This window comes from Rhinoraja longicauda, chromosome 10, assembly GCF_053455715.1.
Source record: "Rhinoraja longicauda isolate Sanriku21f chromosome 10, sRhiLon1.1, whole genome shotgun sequence".
Classification (NCBI taxonomy): Eukaryota; Metazoa; Chordata; class Chondrichthyes; order Rajiformes; family Arhynchobatidae; genus Rhinoraja; species Rhinoraja longicauda.
The window spans coordinates 9,062,174-9,084,965 of NC_135962.1; the positions used below are offsets into that span (position 1 = coordinate 9,062,174).

Sequence of the window (22,792 nt, forward strand, 5' to 3'; positions counted from 1 at the left end):
AAACCATGCCGATTTAGGCCTATCTTGTCATGTGCTTCTAAGTGCCCTGAGGCCATAGAAGTCAGACTAACTCGTCTATAAGTTCCTTTCTTTTGCCTCGCTCACTTCTTAAACAATGGAGACACATTTGCTATTTTCCAGTCCTCCAGACTTTCTGTCTCTAGTGATTCTTGAAAGATCACTACTAATGCCTACACAATCTCAACAGCTACCTCTTTCAGAACCCTGAAGTGTAGTCCATTTGGTCCAGACCTTTCAGTTTCCCAAGCAACCTCAGTATCGCTGTGTTTACTGTCCTTTCCGAGGAGGCCAGTAAGAGTTAACCATGATGGTGGATTTGGAGTCACACAGAGGCCACACTGTGTAAAGGTGCTGGATTTTATTCCCTCGAGGATATCGAATGAACCAGATGGCTTTTTAATGAAAATCTGGTCATTTCATGGTTACTTTTTTAAGACCAGATTTGTGTAATTATTTGGATTTAAATTCCCCAGCTGTTGTGCGATTTGAACTCGTGCCTCTGGATCAAGGTTCCAGGACCAGTGATACCAGTCCAATAACTTAATCACAAAGTCTACATAGCCGTATTTGATTCATTTGAAAGCTGAATTATGTTTTTGTGGGTTCGGGTGTGGTGGATGGGTTGGGGAAATTGGATCAAAATATTTTGCGCTGGTAGCATTGCAGTGACAGAGTCACTTTTTCAAACAATTGTAATTCTCAAAATAAAGAATTTTAGGGTGTGTTAAAAACTCACCAGGGTGTTTCCTGAACTGCAGCATTTCTTTTACGAGGAGAGATTGCAGATATAAGAAACGACAGATGCTGGAATGTTGCATAGAACATAAAGTGCTGGAGTAATTGAACAAGGGTCCCAATCCAAAACGTTGCCTGTTCACATCCTCCAGGGATGCTGCCTGACTTGCTGAGTTATTCCAGAATGTTGTATTCTAGATAAGGAGAGTTTGGACAGGCTGAATTTGATTTCCCTGGAGTGGAGGCAGTCAAGGGGTTATCTGATAAAGCCATACAAAATTGTGAGGGATAGATAAGGTAATTAGCAAGAATCCTTTTCTTGTAAAGAGGGCGTCTATGAAGAGAAGGAGGCAGTTCAGAGGGAATCAGAGAGGGATTTTCTTTTTCACAGAGGCAGGTTGGAATCTGGAAGTGAGGGAACCTGATCTCTCAACATTTGAGATATATTCAGATAAGCACATGAATCACCAAGGCACAGACCTAATGCAGTCAAGTTAATTGTATAATATAGTGAGATACAGATGCATGCAAAGATCAACATGGATGCGATGAGTGGGAGGTTTTTGTGCTTGCAATTCTATGACGCTAAGTGTGAATATCAATTAGATGGATTCATGTAATAACCCAGTGATTTACTTTTCACTGTGTTTTTACTGTTTGAAACAACTTTAGAGATTCCAAACCAAAATAGTTTATGCAATACTTTATAAGTGCATACATTGTTTTAGAGGAAATTTGTCCAGTTAGGTACACAATCCACAGGGAGAAAAGTGAGCAGCTAAGACTGTTATTGAGCTCCCAATTGAGACATTGAAGAACCTGTCCTGGTCTTTGGAATCTTTTACTTCAAGAAATGTTCCATATCCGTGTGATTTGAGTTTTATATAGCTTGCTGGTTTTGCATCTCTGATGATGAAACACTCTGATGCTCTAACTAATGACCATGCAAATAATGACCAAGATGTGGTTTTAAAATGAGAATTGGTTAACACATGGACTTCACTCTCTAATTATTTTCCTGTTTTCTAAGTACATTTCACCCAAAAAATACAACCAGGTATTAGAATGGAGCAGGTCATTAATGAGTTTTATACATTTACCTAGCAAACATGCATGCGTTCTGGTCATGCCTTTACACTGAAGGGAAAACCTTATCAATGATTAGCCCTGTTGAACCAATCTGAATAGATGATGAAACCAATGGTCTAATCACTTGCTCATATCATCTCATTTAGCACGGAAACAAGATTGAACAAACACTGCAGAGGTTTAGATGGAAAGGAGCAAGAAACATTCCGAGACCAGCTGCAAAGTTCAATGAAAAGCAGAACTGTCTTTTGCCACAGTTCAGGAAGCATTTTTTTAAATCAAAGGGATGCTGAATAGATAATAAGATATCCTGCACAGAGGACACGTGAAAGAATAACACACCACGATCTAAATTTCCAGTTCCCACTGTGAAAATGCTCCATTCCCACAATTCATTGACTTCAAAAATAATAACCAAAAACGAAAAATCAATATTTATTCCTGATCTAATTTCCTTGGATTTTTTTTAAATGGAGGGAGAAGTAACACACACGGGACCAATTTTACCATAATCTGCCAGCTCAGCTTTCTGTTGCTTCCCATCCAGTTGTGGTCGCTTTGGAATTTTCCTTTGATTTTTCCAGCATTCATCTTTCCCTCGTTCACTTTACAATGGTTCTGTGTGAAAAACTAATGAGTCTAAACAAAGACCCCTCTCAACAACATGGAGATATACAGCAATATGGTGTGGAACATCACCCCAACTCATCCATGCCAACCAAGGTGTCTTCCTGAGTTTGTTCCATTTGTCTACTTTTGGCTCATAATCTTCCAAACATTTTCTACTGATTAATCTATCCGAATGTTTTGTAAAACACTGCAATTGTACATGCCTCCATCATTTCCTCTGCAACCTGTTCCATATGCTCACCACATTTTAAGCGAAAAACTAGTCCCTCAGATCTTCTTTAAACCCTTTCCTTCTCACCTTACCTTAAACCTATGCCCTCTGGTTTCAGACTCCCCTACCCTGGAGCAAAAAGACTATGACCATCCACCTTATCTCTGCTCCATCGTGATTTTATAAACTTCAATAAAGGTCACCCCTCAGCCTCATTTGCTCCAGGAAAAACAGTCCCAGCCTATCCAGTCTCTCCTCACAACTGAAGCAACATACTTGTGAATGTTTTCTGAGCCCTCTCTAGCTTAATTATATCCTTCTCTGAGCAGGGAAGCCAGAACTGCTGTGAAAGTCCCAAAACGTGAAGGTGCTTTATTTATTAAATACAATAAAGTCACCAACGAGCACCTTCCATGCCACAAAACCATTTCGAACACTGCTATGACCTCTGCTGCGTCTCTTGGGTTCTGCGGCAAGTTCCAATACCCATCGTTATCTCCACTACACTCCGGCCCTGACGCACATACCATTAACACATCGTTCCCTCACGTACACATTGTCCTTACCTTAGCTCATAGCGGCACTCAGAAACCGCCAGCCGGAAACCACTATTGAGCACAGGTGCCTTAATTATCCATGTATTCTGTGGGGCCAGGTTGCGATCTAGTGTTGGGATTATTAACATACTAATTATCCCTTGCCTTTTGTACCCGGTTAAGGACAGAGCCAAAAAGTCTCGACTTTTGTGTAATGAAAAAGTAAAGTATAGATTCTGCAATTTACATATCAATCTACCTCACCCTTGTACTTCCTTGGTAATATATCTTTTTGGTGTATAAATGCTCGACTGTACCAACTTAATTTTAGAGTTGTGATCGTAGCCTTAGACTGTGACACTCTTTCCTTGCGCAAGTAAAATAAACTCCCTGCTGATGGTTAATCAAGTCGTCCACGAGTCTTATTGGAGAGTTTTACTTTGACACTGCACACAATACTTCAGAAGAGACGAACCAATGCTTTACACAGCTTTTTAAAAACCTAGACTGATCAATTTAATTATGGGTACACACCTTTTCTGGCACTAATTCCAGCAGGAACTGGGTCCAATTGGATGGGAAATGGGAACTGTTTTGTGTTTGATTCAATCGTACACTTTATGTTTAATTCAGCACTGCAACGGCCCAATGATTATTCACCAGTAGCACACTATCATCCAACACCACGACAAACCTCCTACCACCCTGTTCCCCCTCCTCCACCATGCAACCGGCCAATAGAGGGTCATGCATAAGTAAAGCCAGGAAATTTACAAGAATTTGTAAGAACCGCTACCGATAATGAGATGATCATGATGGCGAGCCCATTTATTGCAATGTACACATGATCAAAATTTATGCATGGCTTAGGCTGCCATCTACAACACCATTATGAGCACCATTTGCTTGCACTTTTCAGAAGCACTCAAGCTGATAATGTTTGTTGAGTAATTGTTGGCAGAACCAGCATTTCCAGCAAAAATTAAATTCCACAGCAAAGGCATTGTAAATAGTTTAAGACTATAAATAGTTTAATAGTAATAGTAAATAGTTTAAGAATATAAGCTAGTGTAGGAACTGGCTGGTTTATTGGCCATTACTCCCTGGCATTATTGCTGGCAAGGAATCATAGTAAATAGAAAATGCCTCTCTTCAAACGTTACTTCCATTTAACTGACGAGTGGTGGATGGGAAAGGAAGGGAGGAGGAAAGAGAGAATGGGAGGAGCATTCCCTCTTAAAGATTCCCTCTTGGGCGGCACGGTAGCGCAGCGGTAGAGTTGCTGCTTTACAGCGAATGCAGCGCCGGAGACACAGGTTCGATCCTGACTACGGGTGCTGCACTGTAAGGAGTTTGTACGTTCTCCCCGTGACCTGCGTGGGTTTTCTCCGAGATCTTCGGTTTCCTCCCACACTCCAAAGACGTACAGGTATGTAGGTTAATTGGCTGGGTAAATGTAAAAATTGTCCCTAGTGGGTGTAGGATAGTGTTAATGTACGGGGATCGCTGGGCGGCACGGACTTGGAGGGCCGAAAAGGCCTGTTTCCGGCTGTAGATATATGATGATAAAGCACTAATATGACAGTGACAGTTCAGAGGTTTGTGGTGGACTTGACAGTTGCATTTAAGTGGATTTTGGAGAGGCACATGGATATGCATGGCAAGATTAATGCTGTTTGCTGATGACACTGTGGTGGTGGGCCGGATCTCCAACAACGATGAGAAGGCCTACCGGGAGGAGGTGGCTGATCTGGCACTCTGGTGTCAGGACAATAGCCTCCTCTTGAATGTCACTAAAACAAAGGAGCTGATTGTGGACTTCAGAAGGGCTAAACATCCAAGGACGTACACGCCACTGGAGATAAATGGGTCTATTGTGGATAGGGTGAGCAGTTTCAAATACTTGGGAGTCCGCATCGCAGAGGATCTGACGTGGGCAACGCACATTGCCGCACTGGTGGGTAAGACTAAGCAGCGCCTTTACCACCTTAGACAACTGAGGAAATTCAGAGTGTCGCTGAGGATCCTTCATTGCTTCTACTCTGGGGCTGTAGAGAGCATCCTGTCCGGCAACATTACAGTCTGGTTTGGGAACAGCTCTGCCCAGGACAGGATGGCCCTGCAGAGAGTAGTGCGTTCGGCAGAACGCACCATGGGAACTACACTCGTCCCCCTGCAGGACCTATACATCAGGAGGTGCAGATCCAGAGCAAGCAAGATCATGAGGGACCCCTGCCACCCCAGTAACGGACTGTTCCAGATGCTACGATCAGGCAAACGCCTCCGCTGTCACGCTGTGAAAACGGAGAGGATGAGACGGAGCTTCTTCCCACAGGCCATCAGGACTGTCAACTTTGATAACCCCAGAGACTAAATTTTTGTCGACACTTTTTGTGCTATGTTTAGTAACTTATTAACTTTATTTATATGCTGTAACTGTAATTCTTTTTGTGCACAACCCGCAGGCATTGCCACTTTCATTTCACTGCACATCGAGTATGTGTATGTGACAAATAAATTTGACTTGACTTGACTTGACTTGATGGTTCTTTCTGTATTTAACTGAATCTTTGACCTTGTTTGCCCAAATCAGGGAGTGATTTTTATTCTTTAAAAATACGTAACTGAGCTAATTTGGTGCGAGTTACCATTCAACTCATGACTTTAAAACTACAGCAAAAACAAAAGCACCTCTGCACTCACAGCTAGCGTGGGAATTATTTAAAAGTGCCTAGCAATACAGCTGCTTTGAGACAGCAGCCTGCTGCTGGTGGTTGCTGCCCTTTTCCCATCAGCGTGTAAACCTATAGCTGGAAATGTTCAGTAGTTCTGTCTGCAACACCTTGTCAGCAATGCCAAGACTTTCCAATATCAAGAACAAATCAGACCCCAGAGATTACATTTCAGCCAGTAACACTTCATACTGTGTTTAGAATTTGGTCTCAGGTGGAATTGGAGCCTTCAGCATGCGATTTGTAGGTGAGTTGGTGAACTGCTTGCAGTTATCACCCACATTAAACAACAATGGTATTATTACTGCAATATTTAATCATAGCAGATCTTTAATCTACAGAAACCTAAATAAAGAGAAAACAAGAACTATGATTCTATCACATTGCAGGATTTTGAGTAAATCCCGCACAAAGGATTTGAAAATAAGTTACTTTGCTTCAGGACAATTACAAGTATTTTATCCCAGAGTCTAATAAATCATCTGCTAAGTTATTAAGACATCCAAAGAACACCTCATGACCAAGACGTCAGAAATCCACTTGACCCATATAACAGTGAAAAGCGAGATAAAAACATAGAAAATAGGTGCAGGAGGAGGCAATTTGACCCTTCGAGCCAGCACTGCCATTCATTGTGATCATGGCTGATCATCCACAATCAGTAACCCGTGCCTGCCTTCTCCCCATATCCCTTGATTCCGCTAGCCCCTAAATCTAGCCCCGAGATAAATTATAGACTGAGTACTTTTTTTAAATCTGCAGATGCTGGACAACTAAATTGGTTATGCCGGAAGCACTCAACAGCATTTGAGGAATGAGAAACAGGTAACATTTCAGGTTGAAGGATCTTTGAACAGAAACAATAACTCAGTTTCTTCTTCCACTAACGTTACATTATCTGCTGAGTGTTTCCAGCATGCTCTATTTTTATTAAAATTTACTCAGGTGTTTCGAAAAAGAATACTGAGCTAACAGGCAGGCATTGGGGGAAAATTGTGAGGGCTTTGATTGAGGTGAAGAAATGCTGGAGTAGGATAACTGAACACTGTAAAGAAATATTCTTCTTGAATTTGTATACAAAGATTAATTGTACAGAATGAGCCAAGTGAATCTGAATTTGCTTAGTTCCACATATATATACTGTAAAGGTCAAGCAACTCAACAGTGTACATCAATTAAGATCAACTCGGCATATTTACAGAGAGTATGATGACATTTAAAACATATATGTCTTGCTTTACGGGGGAGGATTATCACGTTCCGCTCAAGGATTATGCTTAATACAAATAAATAAACAGAACCGAGTCAATTCTGTAAAAGGACGATCAACTCCATCTCAAGAAATAAGTGATGTCACTGAAACAAACAGTTTATCTGGAGAAAACCAGATTCTGAAACAGATTCATTGAAATAAACGTTATTGTTACATACAGAATAAGGAATGGGCCTTTCATGTCTATGCCAGATGCATGGTATATCTCAAGAAATTGATAACTAAAAATTATCTTTTTAAAATACATCCAATTTCTAACAACTCTCAATATAAGATTAAATATTGGTCATGGATGTAAAATGTTTTCCATTAATTAATTAGATTCACCAACCTGCTGGAAGAATTTCCCATCCTTTATTAAAGGCTCCCAATTTTTCGATTTAAGATGCTTCAGTCTTTGTATTTAAAAAGCAAGCGGAATTTCTGCCAGGTAGACTGGGGTCTCCACATTAGCTGACATATCTACCAACTTGCTTTACTCTTTAAGGGCTTTTATTCCGAGAGCTGATTGTGTAAACAGGACAGGGGATCAATTCCTGTTGAATTGCAGGTAGACACAAAATGCTAGAGTAACTCTGGGGAGAAGGAATGGGTGAAGGTTCGGCTCGAGACCCTTCTTCAGATTGACGTCAGTGGGGAGGGAGATAGAAGATAAGGAAGTGTGAAGGTGTGAAATAGGCCAAAGGGAATGGTGATCAAGGAAAATGTAGTATAGATCATTGTTAGTTGGGAGAAGGGAGCAACAAAGCAAACAGAGATAAAATGTAGTCGGAGACAGTAAGACTAGTCGGAGAACTGGGAAGGGGGAGGGATGGAGAGAGAGAAAGACATAAACATAGCACAAAAAGTAAGGAAATTTGTGTTTGGTAGATTATTTCTTTGTTGTAACAATGCTTCTTGGCAATAAATCTTATACCGTTGGAAAGCCTGTTTATTTCCCTTTTAAATGGTGCCACATTTGTAAGGAACATGCATTTGTGGGATGAGCAGCAGAGCTGAGTATATGGGTTGCGCCCATGAAAAATTTGCCAAATCTTTTCTGCCAATGCCAAACAGCTTATTCTGCTGTTGTTATTGACTCTTGTTTTGAGCATCTGGTACCCCCAGGTGCTGACAATCAGGTGCCTGATAGGCACCTGATTGGCAGCATCTGTGAGCATGGGCCCTGCTACAGTGGTCAGTAGGTGTCTGCTCCAAGAATCGGCATGCCACGTTTGACTGATCTGGATAGGGCCCGTGCGATAGGGCAACTTCAAGCTGGTGTTCCGCAAAACCAAGTTGCGGCATTATTTGGAGTGAGCCCTAGTACCATCTCCAAAGTGAAGGCCAAGTTCCATATAACGGGGGATGTCAGAGACAGGCCGCGAAGTGGGCGTCCCAAGAAGACGACACCCGAAGAAGACCGTTTCCTCACCCTGTCAGCACTTAGGAACCGTAGGCTGTCTTCTACAGATTTGCAGTCAAGGTTTGCAGGACGATATGGCCGACGGCTCTCTGCCCAGCCAATTCGGAACAGACTGCACGCAGCCGATCTCCGGTCTCATAGGGCTGCCAGGAGGCCTGCCATGATTGCCCTTCACCGTCAGGCCCGTTTGCGCTGGTGTCGGCAACACGCGCACTGGAACCTGAACATGTGGAGGAACGTTATGTTCAGCGATGAGTCCAGATTCTGCCTACGGCAGTTGGATCATAGGGTCAAAGTGTGGAGAAGACACGGAGAACGCTATGCTGATTACTGCACCGATAGAGTAACATCTTTTGGTGGAGGCAGTGTGATGGTGTGGGGCGGCATCTCCCTCACTGGAAAAACGAGGCTTGTCATCATTGGAGGCAATCTCAATGCAGAGAGATATCGAGATGAGATTCTGCAACCAGTGGCAATCCCATATCTCCACAGTCTGGGACCGAACTCTATCCTCCAAGATGACAATGCTCGCCCCCACAGAGCAGGGTTTCTCAGAGAATACCTCCAGAATTTGGGAGTGGAGAGGATGGAATGGCCTGCCAGCAGTCCTGACCTCAACCCCATTGAACACTTGTGGGATCAGCTTCGGCTTGCTGTTCGTGCCAGAGTGACCAACACAACCACGTTGGCTGACTTGCGACAAATGCTGGTTGAAGAATGGGATGCCATCCCACAACAGTGTGTGACCAGGCTGGTGACCAGCATGAGGAGGAGGTGCCAGGCTGTTGTGGCTGTGTATGGTTCTTCCACACACTACTGAGGCTCCTGTTTATTAAATAAATAAATTGTTAAATTGCCAATATGTCTTGTTTCTTCAGACTTCAATCATCCAATCCACCAAACAACACCGAACAAGAGTCAATGGCAGAATAAGCTGTTTGGCATTGGCAGAGAAGATTTGGCAGATTTTTCATGGGCGCAACCCACATACTCAGCTCTGCTGCTCATCCCACAAATGCATGTTCCTTACAAATGTGGCACCATTTAAAAGGGAAATAATCAGGCTTTCCAACGGTATAAGGTTTATTGCCAAGAAGCATTGTTACAACAAAGAAATAATCTACCAAACACAAATTTCCTTACTTTTTGTGCTATGTTTAGATCGTACTTTGCCCTTCAAAGATGAACTTTTAATAATATCTTACCCAGCATGTCAGTTTTAATTGTGCCCTAAATACTGGAGTGAAGTTTGAATCAGCAAATTGCTGATTCGTTGATATTTGGCAGCCCTAAAGGGCTTTTACAGGATTGCTTTTAGATTATTAAACAAGGATCATGACTAAAATGGCCACGAGTTGCATTATTAAACAATATGTGTAATCAGGTAATATGCCATTGGGTGACACAGCGAGAGTTGCTGTCTTACAGTGCCAGAGACCCAGGTTCGATCCTGACAAAAGGTGCTGTCTGTCTGGAGTTTGTACATTCTTCTGGCGAACTGCGTGGGTTTTCTCCAGGATCTCCGGTTTCCTCCCACACTCCAAAGATGAACAGGTTTGAATGCTAAATGGCTTGGTATAATTGTAAATTTTCCCTAGTGTGTGTAGGATAACATTAGTATGCGGGGATCACTGGTTGGCGCAGACTTGGTGGGCCAAAGGGCTTGTTTCTGTGTTGTGTCTCAAAACGATTCTAAAAAACCAATGGATGGGACACAAAGTTGTCTTTCGGTATCAAAGACATTTTATAAGCTCTGACAATATTTTTCTGGGGAAAAGGAAAGCCCACATTCTTTTACTCATCTTTTGAAAGTCCAGCGTGTTGCTGTGGTGTAATTCATAATTGCCAATCTGCCTCAAATATCAGATCGATTTACCTCATTGAGCCCAGAAATATGTCAGCAGATAGCTGAAGTCAAATCCAATGCTTACAATGTCTGTACGCATTTTCCAACAGGACTGACTGTATAGAATTTAGGACCAAAAACTGCAGCTAATTTTTCACCTACCTGCATTAGCGATTGAAAAACATATGGTAGAGGGCCGAGAATGCTCAAACCTAATCCCTAGACTATCTGGAGATTTCAATTGTTAGAGCATCTAGTACCGTGACCTCCACCATTTAGACAAATGGTCTGACATGAGAAACACCAGTGCAAAATTGTTACCCGACATCACAGCTGCCTGTGTTCCAATTGAAATAGGGTGTTATGATTATGCCACAAAACTTAGAGATGTATTTGATGCCAATCCTACCTGTAATGGACTGTGTGCACTTCTTTCCTCAAAAGACGACGAGATGTTTGCTGGGTTGTTTGTGTTGTTTGAAGGTGGTTGCCCTTCCAGCCAGGAAATCTTCAAGGGGTTACTTATTAAACCAGTCTCATTCTTGAAAGCAAGCTCCTGCTCAAAGTGAAGAGAGAATGATTTGGCATTGATAATATTTGAACCAATACCCAGTTCTCTCTAAAGCTTCTAATCAGCACCCTACTCTGTGTGTGATGCCGCAACTTCAAGAGAGCATCGAGAGACAAGAGAGTGTCAAGAGTTTTTAATTGTCATACTCACTGAGACTGGAACAATGAAATTCTTACTTGCTGCAGTTTTACAGGCACATTAAATGCAACAACACAACAAATACAGATACCATGAATTGTTCGTTAAACTAAGTAATGGAATATAGTGCCTAGGTTTGTGGTGCAACCTTATACAAAGTCTATAGCAGTTTGGTGCTGAGGTAAGGTTGTAGTTAGGGTTGTGCACAGTGGTTAAAAACATTGGAGTTTGATGGTTAACTGCTCTTAGGCTCCTGTACCTTTTTGTTAATGGTTGCAGCGAGAGGAGCGTGCGGTGGTGTGTCTCGTTAACTAGCTGAGGCAGCGCTTTCTGTAGATCTCTTCAATGGTAGGGGGGTCAATACCTGTGATGGACCAAGCATTGTCTACCACTTTCTGCAGCCTCCTTCGTTCTTTGGAGTTTTAATGACCAAACCAAACCACGGTACAACCACTCAGTTTGCTCTCCATCATAGGAGTCCAGAACCAGGGGCCACAGTTTAAGAATAAGGGGTAGGCCATTTAGAACAGAGATGAGGAAAAACTTTTTTAGTCAGAGAGTTGTGAATCTGTGGAATTCTCTGCCTCAGAGGGCAGTGGAGGCCAATTCTCTGAATACATTCTAGAGAGAGCTAGATAGAGCTCTTAAGGATAGCGGAGTCAGGGGGTATGGGGAGAAAGCAGGAACGGGGTACTGATTGAGAATGATCAGCCATGATCACATTGAATGGCGGTGCTGGCTCGAAGGGCCGAATGGCCTACTCCTGCACCTATTGTCTATTGTCTACTGTCATACATCATTGAAAGTTCAATAAGTGTATTTTGGGACATGACGAATCCACTCAAAATTCTGAAAAAGTAGAGGTGTGGTGGAGCTTTGTTTGTAATTGCAACAATGTGCTGGGCTCAAGACAGATCATCAGAGATATGCACACCTAGGAACTTGAAACTGTTGACTTTCTCCACTGCCATCCTGCCGACAAAGACAGGTGCATGGACCCTTGGCTTTTCTTTCCTGAAGCCACCTATCAGCCAAATTAAATCTGGGCTATAATCTCTTATACATAGTTAAATATGAAGATTCATTAGGCTGAGCTTGTAAAGGAGTCCATCTTGGCCAAGTAAATGTCTCAAGAGCACTTGGGAGTCTGATGAGATTGATGGGGTTGATACACGAGGTGATGAGCAATTGTTCATCCGTTTTTATTCTGATGCTTAAACAGGCATGTAATGTAATAATTAAAATGTAATAGTAATGCCCAATCACATGATCCAGAAAAATTGGGGGGTAATCCAATCAAATAAATAATTGGGAATGATTTGGAATCATCTGCAATATTGAGCAAAAATATTATTCTTGCATTTCTGAGGGGCAGTGGCAACAGGCACCTAGTCGTTTCTGCATTGACTGCTGGGAAACAAGTCAGTTCTTCAAGAACATGCTCCATGGCATCCAAAGCAGTGTAAAAAGGGCCATGGAGATGAGAGAAATCAGGTGGCTGTGGATGAGAATGGAGATGGGTCACGACGTTCTCCAGCTGGTCTGGGTCAACTCATGCCCAAGCCACAACGAGATACGAACTCACCAAAGCTCCAGTGACCATGGTATCTTACACTCTGCTGTGTTATGTAGAGGAGATGTAATCCTCAGCAGCATTGCTTGTGGATAAAAATGGGGAGAGCAGAAAACTGAATCTGGCAGAGGTTGAGGGCCAAATGTCGATGGCTCTGCTGAGACTTTAATTTGGAATTTTGTGGACTTGCTGTGGTGTTTGCTCCTTGCCTTACTGTGTGAAATATGCAGATGGTACCTTCAATCACCAATTTCTGTTGGTATGTAAAAATGACTATTGAGCATCTGATGATGACTGGTATCAGATGCATGTAGTGTGCAAAGCAAAAAGTGGCCAGAAGCATCAGGACCACTTTCCTAATGGATTCTCATCAACCTGCAAGCAATTGCTTGTACAATCCAAAACACACAAAATATTTTTTATGCACATATTCAAATGTTAAAAAGAGCCTATGCAAATGGATCAAATTTCAAAGGATTTTAAACAGCAGCTGTTTTTTAAAATGTTAAAACCTGGCAGCTTGGCCTCTTAAACAAAAATAATTCAGTCTTCTGTGATTTTGTTATATTTTGTATCTGGTTTCATCCAAATGTGGACTTATTATTGTGCTGGTATGTGAATAGTGGTTTGTTCATATTTGTTAGATTTGTTAGAATGAGCAATTTGTACGTACGAGAATTAATGGGAAAGAAGATGGAAGTTTTTAATATAATTTCACCCAAATGCCTCAGCAGAAAGCTCTGGGGAGTGTTCAGAGTGACAAGGTTATAGAAATCACAAAGATCACACCACTTGCAGAAAAGATAAGAGGAAGAACAACTGTTTGTCCATCAACTTCAAATGGAAAAATATAGAGTGCAATACTCACAGCAGTCTTAGCCGAGGAAAATTCCACTATAGCACTGCCTTTCTTTTTACTGGATATGATCAAGTTTAAAACTTCGCCATACTGCAAGCAATAAAAAGCCATCAATCAGTATCCAATAGCAGGTGAGCTCTACCGGTTCTAGCCTTTATAGAATTAATCTTCATTATAGTCATTGTTTAACAACAAAATCCCAATTCACTAGGAGAAAGCAAGCGTGATAATTAGCTAAACATCAGGAGTTTCAAACACGAGTGAGAAAGATTTGAATGAATCATTTTTAAAATATAAAATGCAGTGTCGGTGTTGATCTATAATTTTCTTCACTTCCTGCTCCATAAGCTTTTTGCACTTCTATCATTATTTTGTTCTTCTATACATAGCAGAGATTGAAGAGAAGCAAAAAGAAAACAAACTGTACTTTAGGTGTTACATTAATTTTTCCATGAAACTATAAGCGGAACAAATCCATTTCCTCTACAGAAAGCAATATGTTTTGAAGAGGTCTTTGACAGCAGAGAGGAAGATGCAGGAAGGGAAGGTCATCCCTAATGTGGAGCTGAGGTCAAGAGGATGGGGGATGTAGGGTGGTGTGCACGTTGTGTCAATTAAATCTTTAGAGATGCTGCCTGTCCCGCTGAGTTCCTCCAGCATATTATGTCTACCATCAATTAAATGTTTGTTTGATTTGTCAGTTTTTGACCTCTTAAGTTACTACTCTCCTGCTCATTACTTCTCCCTTTGCAACTCCTAGTCTGAGTACAGAAACATTTCTCTGCTAACACTTAAATATTACAAAAAAGTTACATCTCTTACAGAATTCATAGTGCATTCAAGAGAGAGCTAGATAGAGCTCTTAAGGATAGCGGAGTCAGGGGGTATGGGGAGAAGGCAGGAACGGGGTACTGATTGAGAATGATCAGCCATGATCACATTGAATGGCGGTGCTGGCTCGAAGGGCCGAATGGCCTCCTCCTGCACCTATTGTCCATTGTCATAGTGAAAAAGCTATCTGTCGCTAACTGGAGGTCTGTTAACTTGGAGATATGAAATGATTCTGTTCATCCTATTTTGCTTATAAGCAACTTCCAGGTCAAAGCAGTAAAACTAGTTAGATTGACCATAGTTTGCATCTTGTTCTCATCACTCTTTGTCTGCCACTCACCTTGTCGCTAACTTCCTTCCATGGCTCCTCACCCAATTCCTCAAGACATCTAATATCCCCCGTTGCTATATTTGACATGGGCAACTATAAATCTGTAGGACAGTACATCTCAAAACTGCAAAATGAGTCTTCACTTCTTAGTAACTACTTTCAATATGATTTTACTCCAGAAAGAAAAAAATAATCATCTCAATGATTTGGATGAGAACATACATGGCAAGATTAGCAAGTTTGCAGATGATACAAAAGTGGGTGGTTTTGCAGAGAGTGATAATGGTTGTAAAAAATTTAATGATCAATTTTCCAAGTGGGCTGAGGAATGGTTGATGGAATTTAAAGCAGAAAAAGTTGGTGTTACATTTTGGGAAGTCTAACATTGGCAGGACCAACACAGTGAATGGTAGGGCTCTGGGTAGTGTGTAGAGCAGAGGGATCTAGGAGCACAGGTGCATAGTTCCCTGAAGGTGGAGTCACAGGTAGATCCGGTGGTCAAAAAGGCTATTAGTACATTGGCCTTCATCAGCCAGAGTATGGAGTACAGAAGTTGGGAGGTATTGTTGCAGTTGTATAAGACGTTGGTGAGGCAACATTTAAAGTATTGTGTTCAGTTCTGGGCACTGTGTTATAGGAAAGATGTTGTCAAGCTGGAAAGGGTACAGAGAAGATTTAGGAGGATGTTGCCAGGACGAGAGGGTCTCAGCTATAGGCAGAGGTTAAGTAGGCTGGGACTCTATACCTTGGAGCGCAGGAGGATGAGGGGTGATCTTATAGAGGTGTATAAGATCATGAGAGATTTATGGGAAAAGATTTAGTAGGAATCAGAGGGGTAAGTTTTTTACCCAAAGGGTGGTGGATGTTTGGAACAAACTGCCAGGAGGTAGTCGAGGCAGGAACTATCTCAACATTTAAGAAGCAGTTAAAAAGGCACATGGATAGGACAGGTTTGGAGGGATATGGACCAAATGCTGGCAGGTGGGACTAGTGTAGCTGGAACATGTTGGCCAATGTGGGCAAGTTGGGCCGAAGGGCCTATTTCCATACTGTATCACTATGACTCTAGTATGAAGATGGTAAACAGCAATGAAACCGATGATTGTTGGAGTAAGTCAGTAGAAGATTAAAGGTTAGTAATTTTCCCCTTGGATCTATTTTGCAATCTGTTTTGCTCAGTCAACAGAACTCAGTTCTACAACTGTTTTAAAATGGTAAAATATTGTTCATTGAAGTGAACCAGCAATTGAGAAATTCTGAATTCAAATCTTGGCTGGGTAAGTTGTAAAATTCATTAAAATTATTTATGATGAGCAGCGAGGATGGAGAGCAAGAGTACATCCGGTAGAGGTGGGTTGTAGGGGTTTCACAGCATGATCGACCACGTCGCTATTTGGAGAATTAGGAATTTGTGGACAATTTCCATCAGGCCGTAAATGAAATGTCAGAGGCAGCAGAGCAAGGCAGTAGGTGAATTTGGTGGAGAAGAAACAGTGTCTGTTGGGGGAGAAAGGAAATGTATAATGCGCGGTTCATGTATTTCTTTGTAAGTGTATTCCATGTAAGTGTATCAGTTTTATATACGAGGATGATATTTGTGGCACTGTGATTGTTTAATGACAAGTTAGAATATGTATAAGTCAGGATTCAAGTGTTTTGCGTTTGTTTGAGTGAATTAATCGTCTGTAGTTTCCTTTATTTAGTAGATACTGATAGCATAGGTGGCGATAGCAGGTATTGTGGGGGGTGGTTCTTTGATTCCAGAACTACTGTTGAGCCTTCCTGAGGTGCCGTGGGCCTAACTCAATGAAACACCAGTGAAGGGAGGTGTCCACTTCATAACTCCAATGATATACTGGCATCTAGACAATCAGTTTTTGTATCCTTGTTAACATGTAGATAGCTTATTATTACATTTGGAGTTAGTTATTATTCTATAGTATAAGTGTGCATAAGCAGTTTAGATACCACTTTGGCCTTTGGCTTGGTTTTCTTGGTTGAGCGCTTCTCATGGTGTTATAGCGCAAGAACTTTTGTGTTTTAGTAGTAATTTAAGTAATGTCCATGATTTGGCATCAGGAAAATCACCATTGAGATGTCATGTTATTCTTCAAGAAAGAAAAAAATAGACTCATCATTGTTTATTGATGTATTAAGAAAAAGCCTGATAAATTTATAATAGAGAATGACGTATGCTGACAGAGTTGAATAAGCATAGTTTGTATGGGGCAAGTGTATGGGATGGAGCTCCTGGGTTGAATAGTTTGTTACTACTGTGTTACGTAACTGCTGACGAGTAGCATGTATTTCAAAATATTCCCACTTCCCAAAGTAAAGTGCTTCCATCATAACACATATACTTGGATAGATACTAGGTAACTTATTGAGGAAAGGAACGGAAGATTTGTTTGTCCAATGACCCCACCGCAGAAGAACTCACCTTTTGCAAAATTGATAGGAGAAATTCGTGAGAATAACCACCATTTAATTCATCATCCTTGTTACACTTCCATTTCAGCTATCAAAGAGAGAAAAATATAAATTCTTTGATATAGGACAACACTTACAGGGTTCAGTCTCTGCATCCATGAATCTCTGCATCCCTGACCAACAGAAGCAGGCTGATACAAACTTGAATAGCTGAGCAAGAAATATCCTTTAATGTTAGGTCTTGCCCTACTCCATTAAAATTAAACCTTTGCTGCTGGTATCTCCCCCGGTGACATCAGCAGCACACCATAGCAACAGTGCCACACCTTTTAGTGGCATATACCTTATAACTCTTGAACCGAGGGTATCTTTTTCCACATAAACTGATGGATGTATGGAACGAGCTGCCAAAGGAGGTACTTGAGGCTAGGATTATCCCAATGTTTAAGAAAAAGTTAGACAGGTACATGGATAGAACAGGTTTGGAGGGATATGGGCCAAATGCAGGCATGTGGGACTAATGTAGCTGGGACATGGCCGGTGTGGGCAAGTTGGGCCGAAGGGCTTGCTTCCTGCTGTATGACTCTAGTTTCTTGCATACACGAAGGATAATAATTCAGCTGCACTAACTGATATGAAGGGTAGCTGATGTGGCAGCTGCTTTGGACCAAGTGGGACACTATAATTGTTCAAAGTGCTTTAGAGGAGAAAATGTGATCTATTGCAGATCCACTGAAACCTAAAGCTCCTTGTGTTGGCAAGAATCTGCTCCATTCAATACAGATAAAGGAAGACTGCTGAAATGTAAAAGGAAATCAGGGAAGATTATAAAAGTATTCAAAACCAGAAATCAAAGGGTAAACATTCACCTTAAATAAGTAAATATAGTACTTTCTAACTAATTGCATTCTTAATTTCCTAAACCTAAGCGTCAATAACCCTGAAACATACCATTGGACATTAACAAAAAACATGAAAACTGGACTTACTTTCAGTTTTGGGGTTGATTTGTTTTTGGAATCTGTTTGGACATCAGAACCTGGGATAAAAGGAAGCTATGTAACCCAAAATGCACATTTACAAAGCAAGTATCTTAGAACAAAATTATAAACAGACACTGCAAGCAATCGTAATACACAAGGTTTCTAATTTATTTTTGTTGTTATTATACTATACCGATTAATTAAAAGTGAACACCTACGAATTTACTGTCACATTCGTCCTTATCTTGCTCCTCTGTTTTCTCCTGAACTCCATTCACCTTCCTCCCATTGACTCGTTCCCTGAATGCTCCAAGCTTACCTCTCCCCAAATCTCTTGGCAAATCTCCACTCTGCTCTTCCCTGAGGTGCTCCCACTTCCAATCCACTCTTCACCATTACTGCGCTCCGTGGAATATACCACAACTATAATGTGGTGTCGAGCACACATTCACATCCTTTCTTGCCCCCCTTTTACATTTTTATAGTTTACTGTCGTTCTGCCACTGTTTTCTAATCTAGTCTCTACCTGACCTGCCAATGAAATGCCCCAAACTGTTCAAACATTTGGCCTAACCAGTCCATATTTACAAAACCAGTTTTACCGTAGAAACAATTGACACTGCAATAAAGAAAATAAAGCTCCTATCAACGTGCTACTGAACTATTAAAAATGCTTAACAATTTAAAAGTAAAGGTTATCATTTACTGTGCATTAACTGCCAGATTAAATACCACATTAAATTTCATATGCCATCTATCTGCCCATTCTAGGAAATTCTAGTAAATCAAGCATCCTGCTGAACAGGTACAATTTACCTCTCAACCTCTGTTCTCTTTCCAGCATTATCTGTTCTTTGATGAGCCTCTGCTGTTCCTGTAAATTTCTGGAGCCCTCCTCCCTGAGTTTTGCAATCTGCAGGAAGACAAGAACCTAATGTTGGCTTATAATGTATCTGAGGAATTAATCAATATTGTGAATGACAAAGAACAAGACTGTGCCAAAATTCTGGCCAGCATGACAAGCCAACAAAAACAAATCTAAAAATGTAATTCCTGTTTATATTAATCCACACAATTTAGTTGTTGGTGCTTCCAAATTTCTACCTCACTTTCCCTCCTGAGAGCACGAATATTTTCTGGGTACAATTCTTGGTATGTCTACTGGCTCCTGATTGAAGCACTATTGCTTGCAGAATAATGCCAGCAGACATTTCAAACATAATATAATGGAGTCTACTCATCATTGATACTCTACTCTTTCTGGTGGGGGCTGCTGGGGAACCCATAGCAACAGAAATCCCAGCTACTTCTTACATCTTGCAAGATCATACATTTATTTGGGTCACTTAATCAGAACATGAGTCAAGGGGATTTTGGAGGGAAGGAATAGGAGTGAAGGATAGGGCATTAAACCTCAGAGTATAGAACAATACAGCACCAGAACAGGCCCTTTGGCCCACAATGTCTGTGCCGAACATGAAGCCATGACCATGATTTTTCTATGTAGGAAGGAACTGCAGATGCTGGTTTAAACCAAAGATAGACACAAAAAGATGGAGTAATTCAGCGGGTCAGACAGCATCTCTGGAGAAAAGAAATAGGTGATGTTTCGGTCGAGACCCTTCTTCAGACTGAGAGCCAGAGGAAAAAGAAATGAGAGATATAGACGGTGATGTAGAGAGATATAGAACAAATGAATGAAAGAAATGCAAAAATGTCATAGTGATAAAGAAAACAGGCCATTGTTAGCTTTGTCTTAGGTGAGAACGAGTTGCAGACAATTTGACTCAACAAGACAACTTTGAAGATGGTACGACCTGGGTGGGGGAGGGATGGAGAAAGAGGGGGGGATGCAAGGGCCATTTGAAGTTAGAGAAATCAATATTCATACCACTGGGTTGTAAGCTGCCCAAGCGAAATATGAGATGCTGTTCCTCCAATTTGCATTTGGCCTCACTCAGACAATGGAGGAGGCCTAGGGCAGAAAGGTCAGTGTGGAAATGGGAAGGGGAATTAAAGTGTTTGGCAACCGGAAGTTCAGGTAGGTCTCGCTGATGTATAAGAGTCCACTCACATAGTGTTATCTGATGTGATTGGATGGCATGCAAAATAAAGGGTTTCACTATATCTTGGGACAAGTGAGAATGATAAACCTAAACCTAAAGTTTAATTTATGCAAGAGCAGTGCTATTGCATAATAGCAGTGCTCCAACAATTTGGAAGCATGCTTGCAAGCATCAATTAAATAAAAATGCAGTTAATTTGTTTTTCAGAGGTGCTGGTGAAGGGACGATATTGTCCAGGACAAAGGAGAATGCCATCTTCTTTAACTAGCGCCATGTGAACTTTAAAATCTATCTGAATTATTTGGTTAAACCTATCAGCTGAGGCACTGCACTTCCAGCAATGTAGCACTCCTATATTACTCATTAAATAATATTAACACAACACAAAACTATGACACGAGTCACCTAGTTCCCTGCCTCACCACTCCCCACTTCACTTTACACCAGGTACCTTTTCTCTCCATTCTCAGTCCTGACGGAAGGTCTCAACCTGAAATGTCAACGATTCCTTACCCCCACTCCATAGACATTGCTCAACCCAGAGTTCCTCAAGTAGTTTCCTTATTTTTTGCTCTAGATTGATGTAATGACCTGAATTTAAACTCCCAACTATCCTTATGGGATTTGAACATGGCTTGGTGTCAGTAGCTTAGAATTTTGACTATCCCAGAAATTTGACCACTGTTCCATTACCTGCTTGAGTATTGGAATGAGATTTATTTCATCAATTCACTTCATCAAGGGGCTTGCTTCAGCCAAATAAAACCTAGCACAAAGGATGAACGTGAACAGCGCAAACAAATATTGTGACATTGACCTCAGTGACAATGTGACCAAAGCACAAGAGGTTGGTGATGTGGGCATTTTCTTTTGTACATATATTTATACCAATAATTAAATTACACCTTCGACTTGGAGACAGGGAAATTACACCAGTACACACATACAAAATGTTACAATGACATATGCCGGCAGATTGGTTGGGAGATGGAGTGGAGGCCATACATGGGTGGGAACAATGTAAAGATCTAGATGGTTTAACACAAGGCCATCAATGAGAAGGCTAAAGATTGGAGTCAAAGAAACAAAAGTTGACCTTCAGATCTTTATAGATTGAGTGGCATGGGTCTGTAGAACAGTTTGAGAATAAAAAACTTAAAATTTGAAGTGAATTTGGTTTGCTTTTTACCAAATAATCTTGTCTTAGATCGCTGATGTTAAAATTTAACCAGCATCATCATTTCCCCTTTTAGAACATAATTGCAGCATTTATTGGACACCACTCCCACTCTCAAAAAGAACTGGAGATTCTGCCCGGTCTCTCATTAACTTAGGAAGCATTCTTGTGGACTTAGTGCCTTTTCTATTCTGAGCAATGTCAAACTTTGAAGTAACTTTTCATCTGTTTTTAATCATATCCAATCCTTTGCTCATTTCCTCTTTTACTCTGATACTGGCAGCATATTTTCCTTCAGTGACAACAGCTCATTTAGTATCTCAGCAATATCTTTCACCTCCAGCAGATGAAGTCCTTTTTAATCCCTGATTATCCTTTTATTGACTATATATTCATGGACATAGAATCATAGAAAAATAGGAGTAGGTCATTCGGCCCTTCGAGTCAGCACCGCCATTCAATATGATCATGGCTGATCATCTAAAATCAGTAGCCAGTTCCTGCTTTTTCCCTATATCGCTTGATTCCTTTAGCCCCAAGAGCTAAATCTAACTCTCTCTTGAAAACATCGAGTTAATTGGCCTCCACTGCCTTGACTTGGATCTTTGAAGTTGGCAGCTCATCTCTTCTTGTGCATCCCTTATTCGCTGATTCCTTTGTCAGTGTTTTAATTTCAGGTTGATTCTCTACATGATTTGCAACATTATCAGGCTTTTCACCATCTCAGGATGGCCTAAAGCGCAATACATCCAATGAAGTGATTAGAAACGTTCACTTATTGTAATATAGATGTTGCAGCTGATTTATGGAGAACATGCTCTCCCCAGCAGCCATATGATAATGACCACTAATCCATCTTTTTGCAAGGCTGAGAAATCAAGCATCTGTAAGCAAAAGACCACAATGGCCTTCTTTACATCGGCAATATCAAACGTAGACAGGGCCACTTTCACCGCACACTTGCACTCAGTCTATCTTGGCCTGCCAGATCTTCCGGTTGCTAACCGTCCTAATATCATACTGACCTTTCTGTCCTGCATATTTTCCATTGCCAGAGTGAGGCCACAAGCAAACTGGTGGAAAAGCACCTCTTGTTCCTCTTGGGCAGCTTACAATCTAACGGTATTAACATTTAATCCTCCAACTTTAGATTACACCACCCACCTCCCAATTTTATTTTTCTCTCCTTTCCCTACACCCCCCCCCCCGCGTTCCTGTGGCCACCCCCCCAACACCCCCCCCCCCCCCCATTTCTCACTACCCCACCTTTCTTTCCCCCCACCCACCTCTATCCCTCCCTCTGGCTTTACATTTCCCTCCTGCTTATCTGACACTCTTTTATCTTGTCTTTCTTT

At 41.3% G+C, this 22,792-nt stretch overlaps 1 protein-coding gene across 1 annotated transcript in view; it reads right to left on the reverse strand.

Annotated features, from left to right (window-relative positions):
- Positions 1 to 22,792, reverse strand: part of dnajc17 (DnaJ (Hsp40) homolog, subfamily C, member 17) — a 95,217-nt gene that overhangs the window by 33,422 nt on the left and 39,003 nt on the right. Inside the window, exons 6-10 of the mRNA XM_078406180.1 lie at positions 19,011 to 19,107; positions 18,201 to 18,250; positions 17,222 to 17,299; positions 13,629 to 13,709; positions 10,888 to 11,034 (exon numbers count right to left, since the gene is read on the reverse strand). Coding sequence (XP_078262306.1) covers positions 10,888 to 11,034; positions 13,629 to 13,709; positions 17,222 to 17,299; positions 18,201 to 18,250; positions 19,011 to 19,107 — 453 coding nt within the window. The remainder of the gene's footprint in view (positions 1 to 10,887; positions 11,035 to 13,628; positions 13,710 to 17,221; positions 17,300 to 18,200; positions 18,251 to 19,010; positions 19,108 to 22,792) is intronic.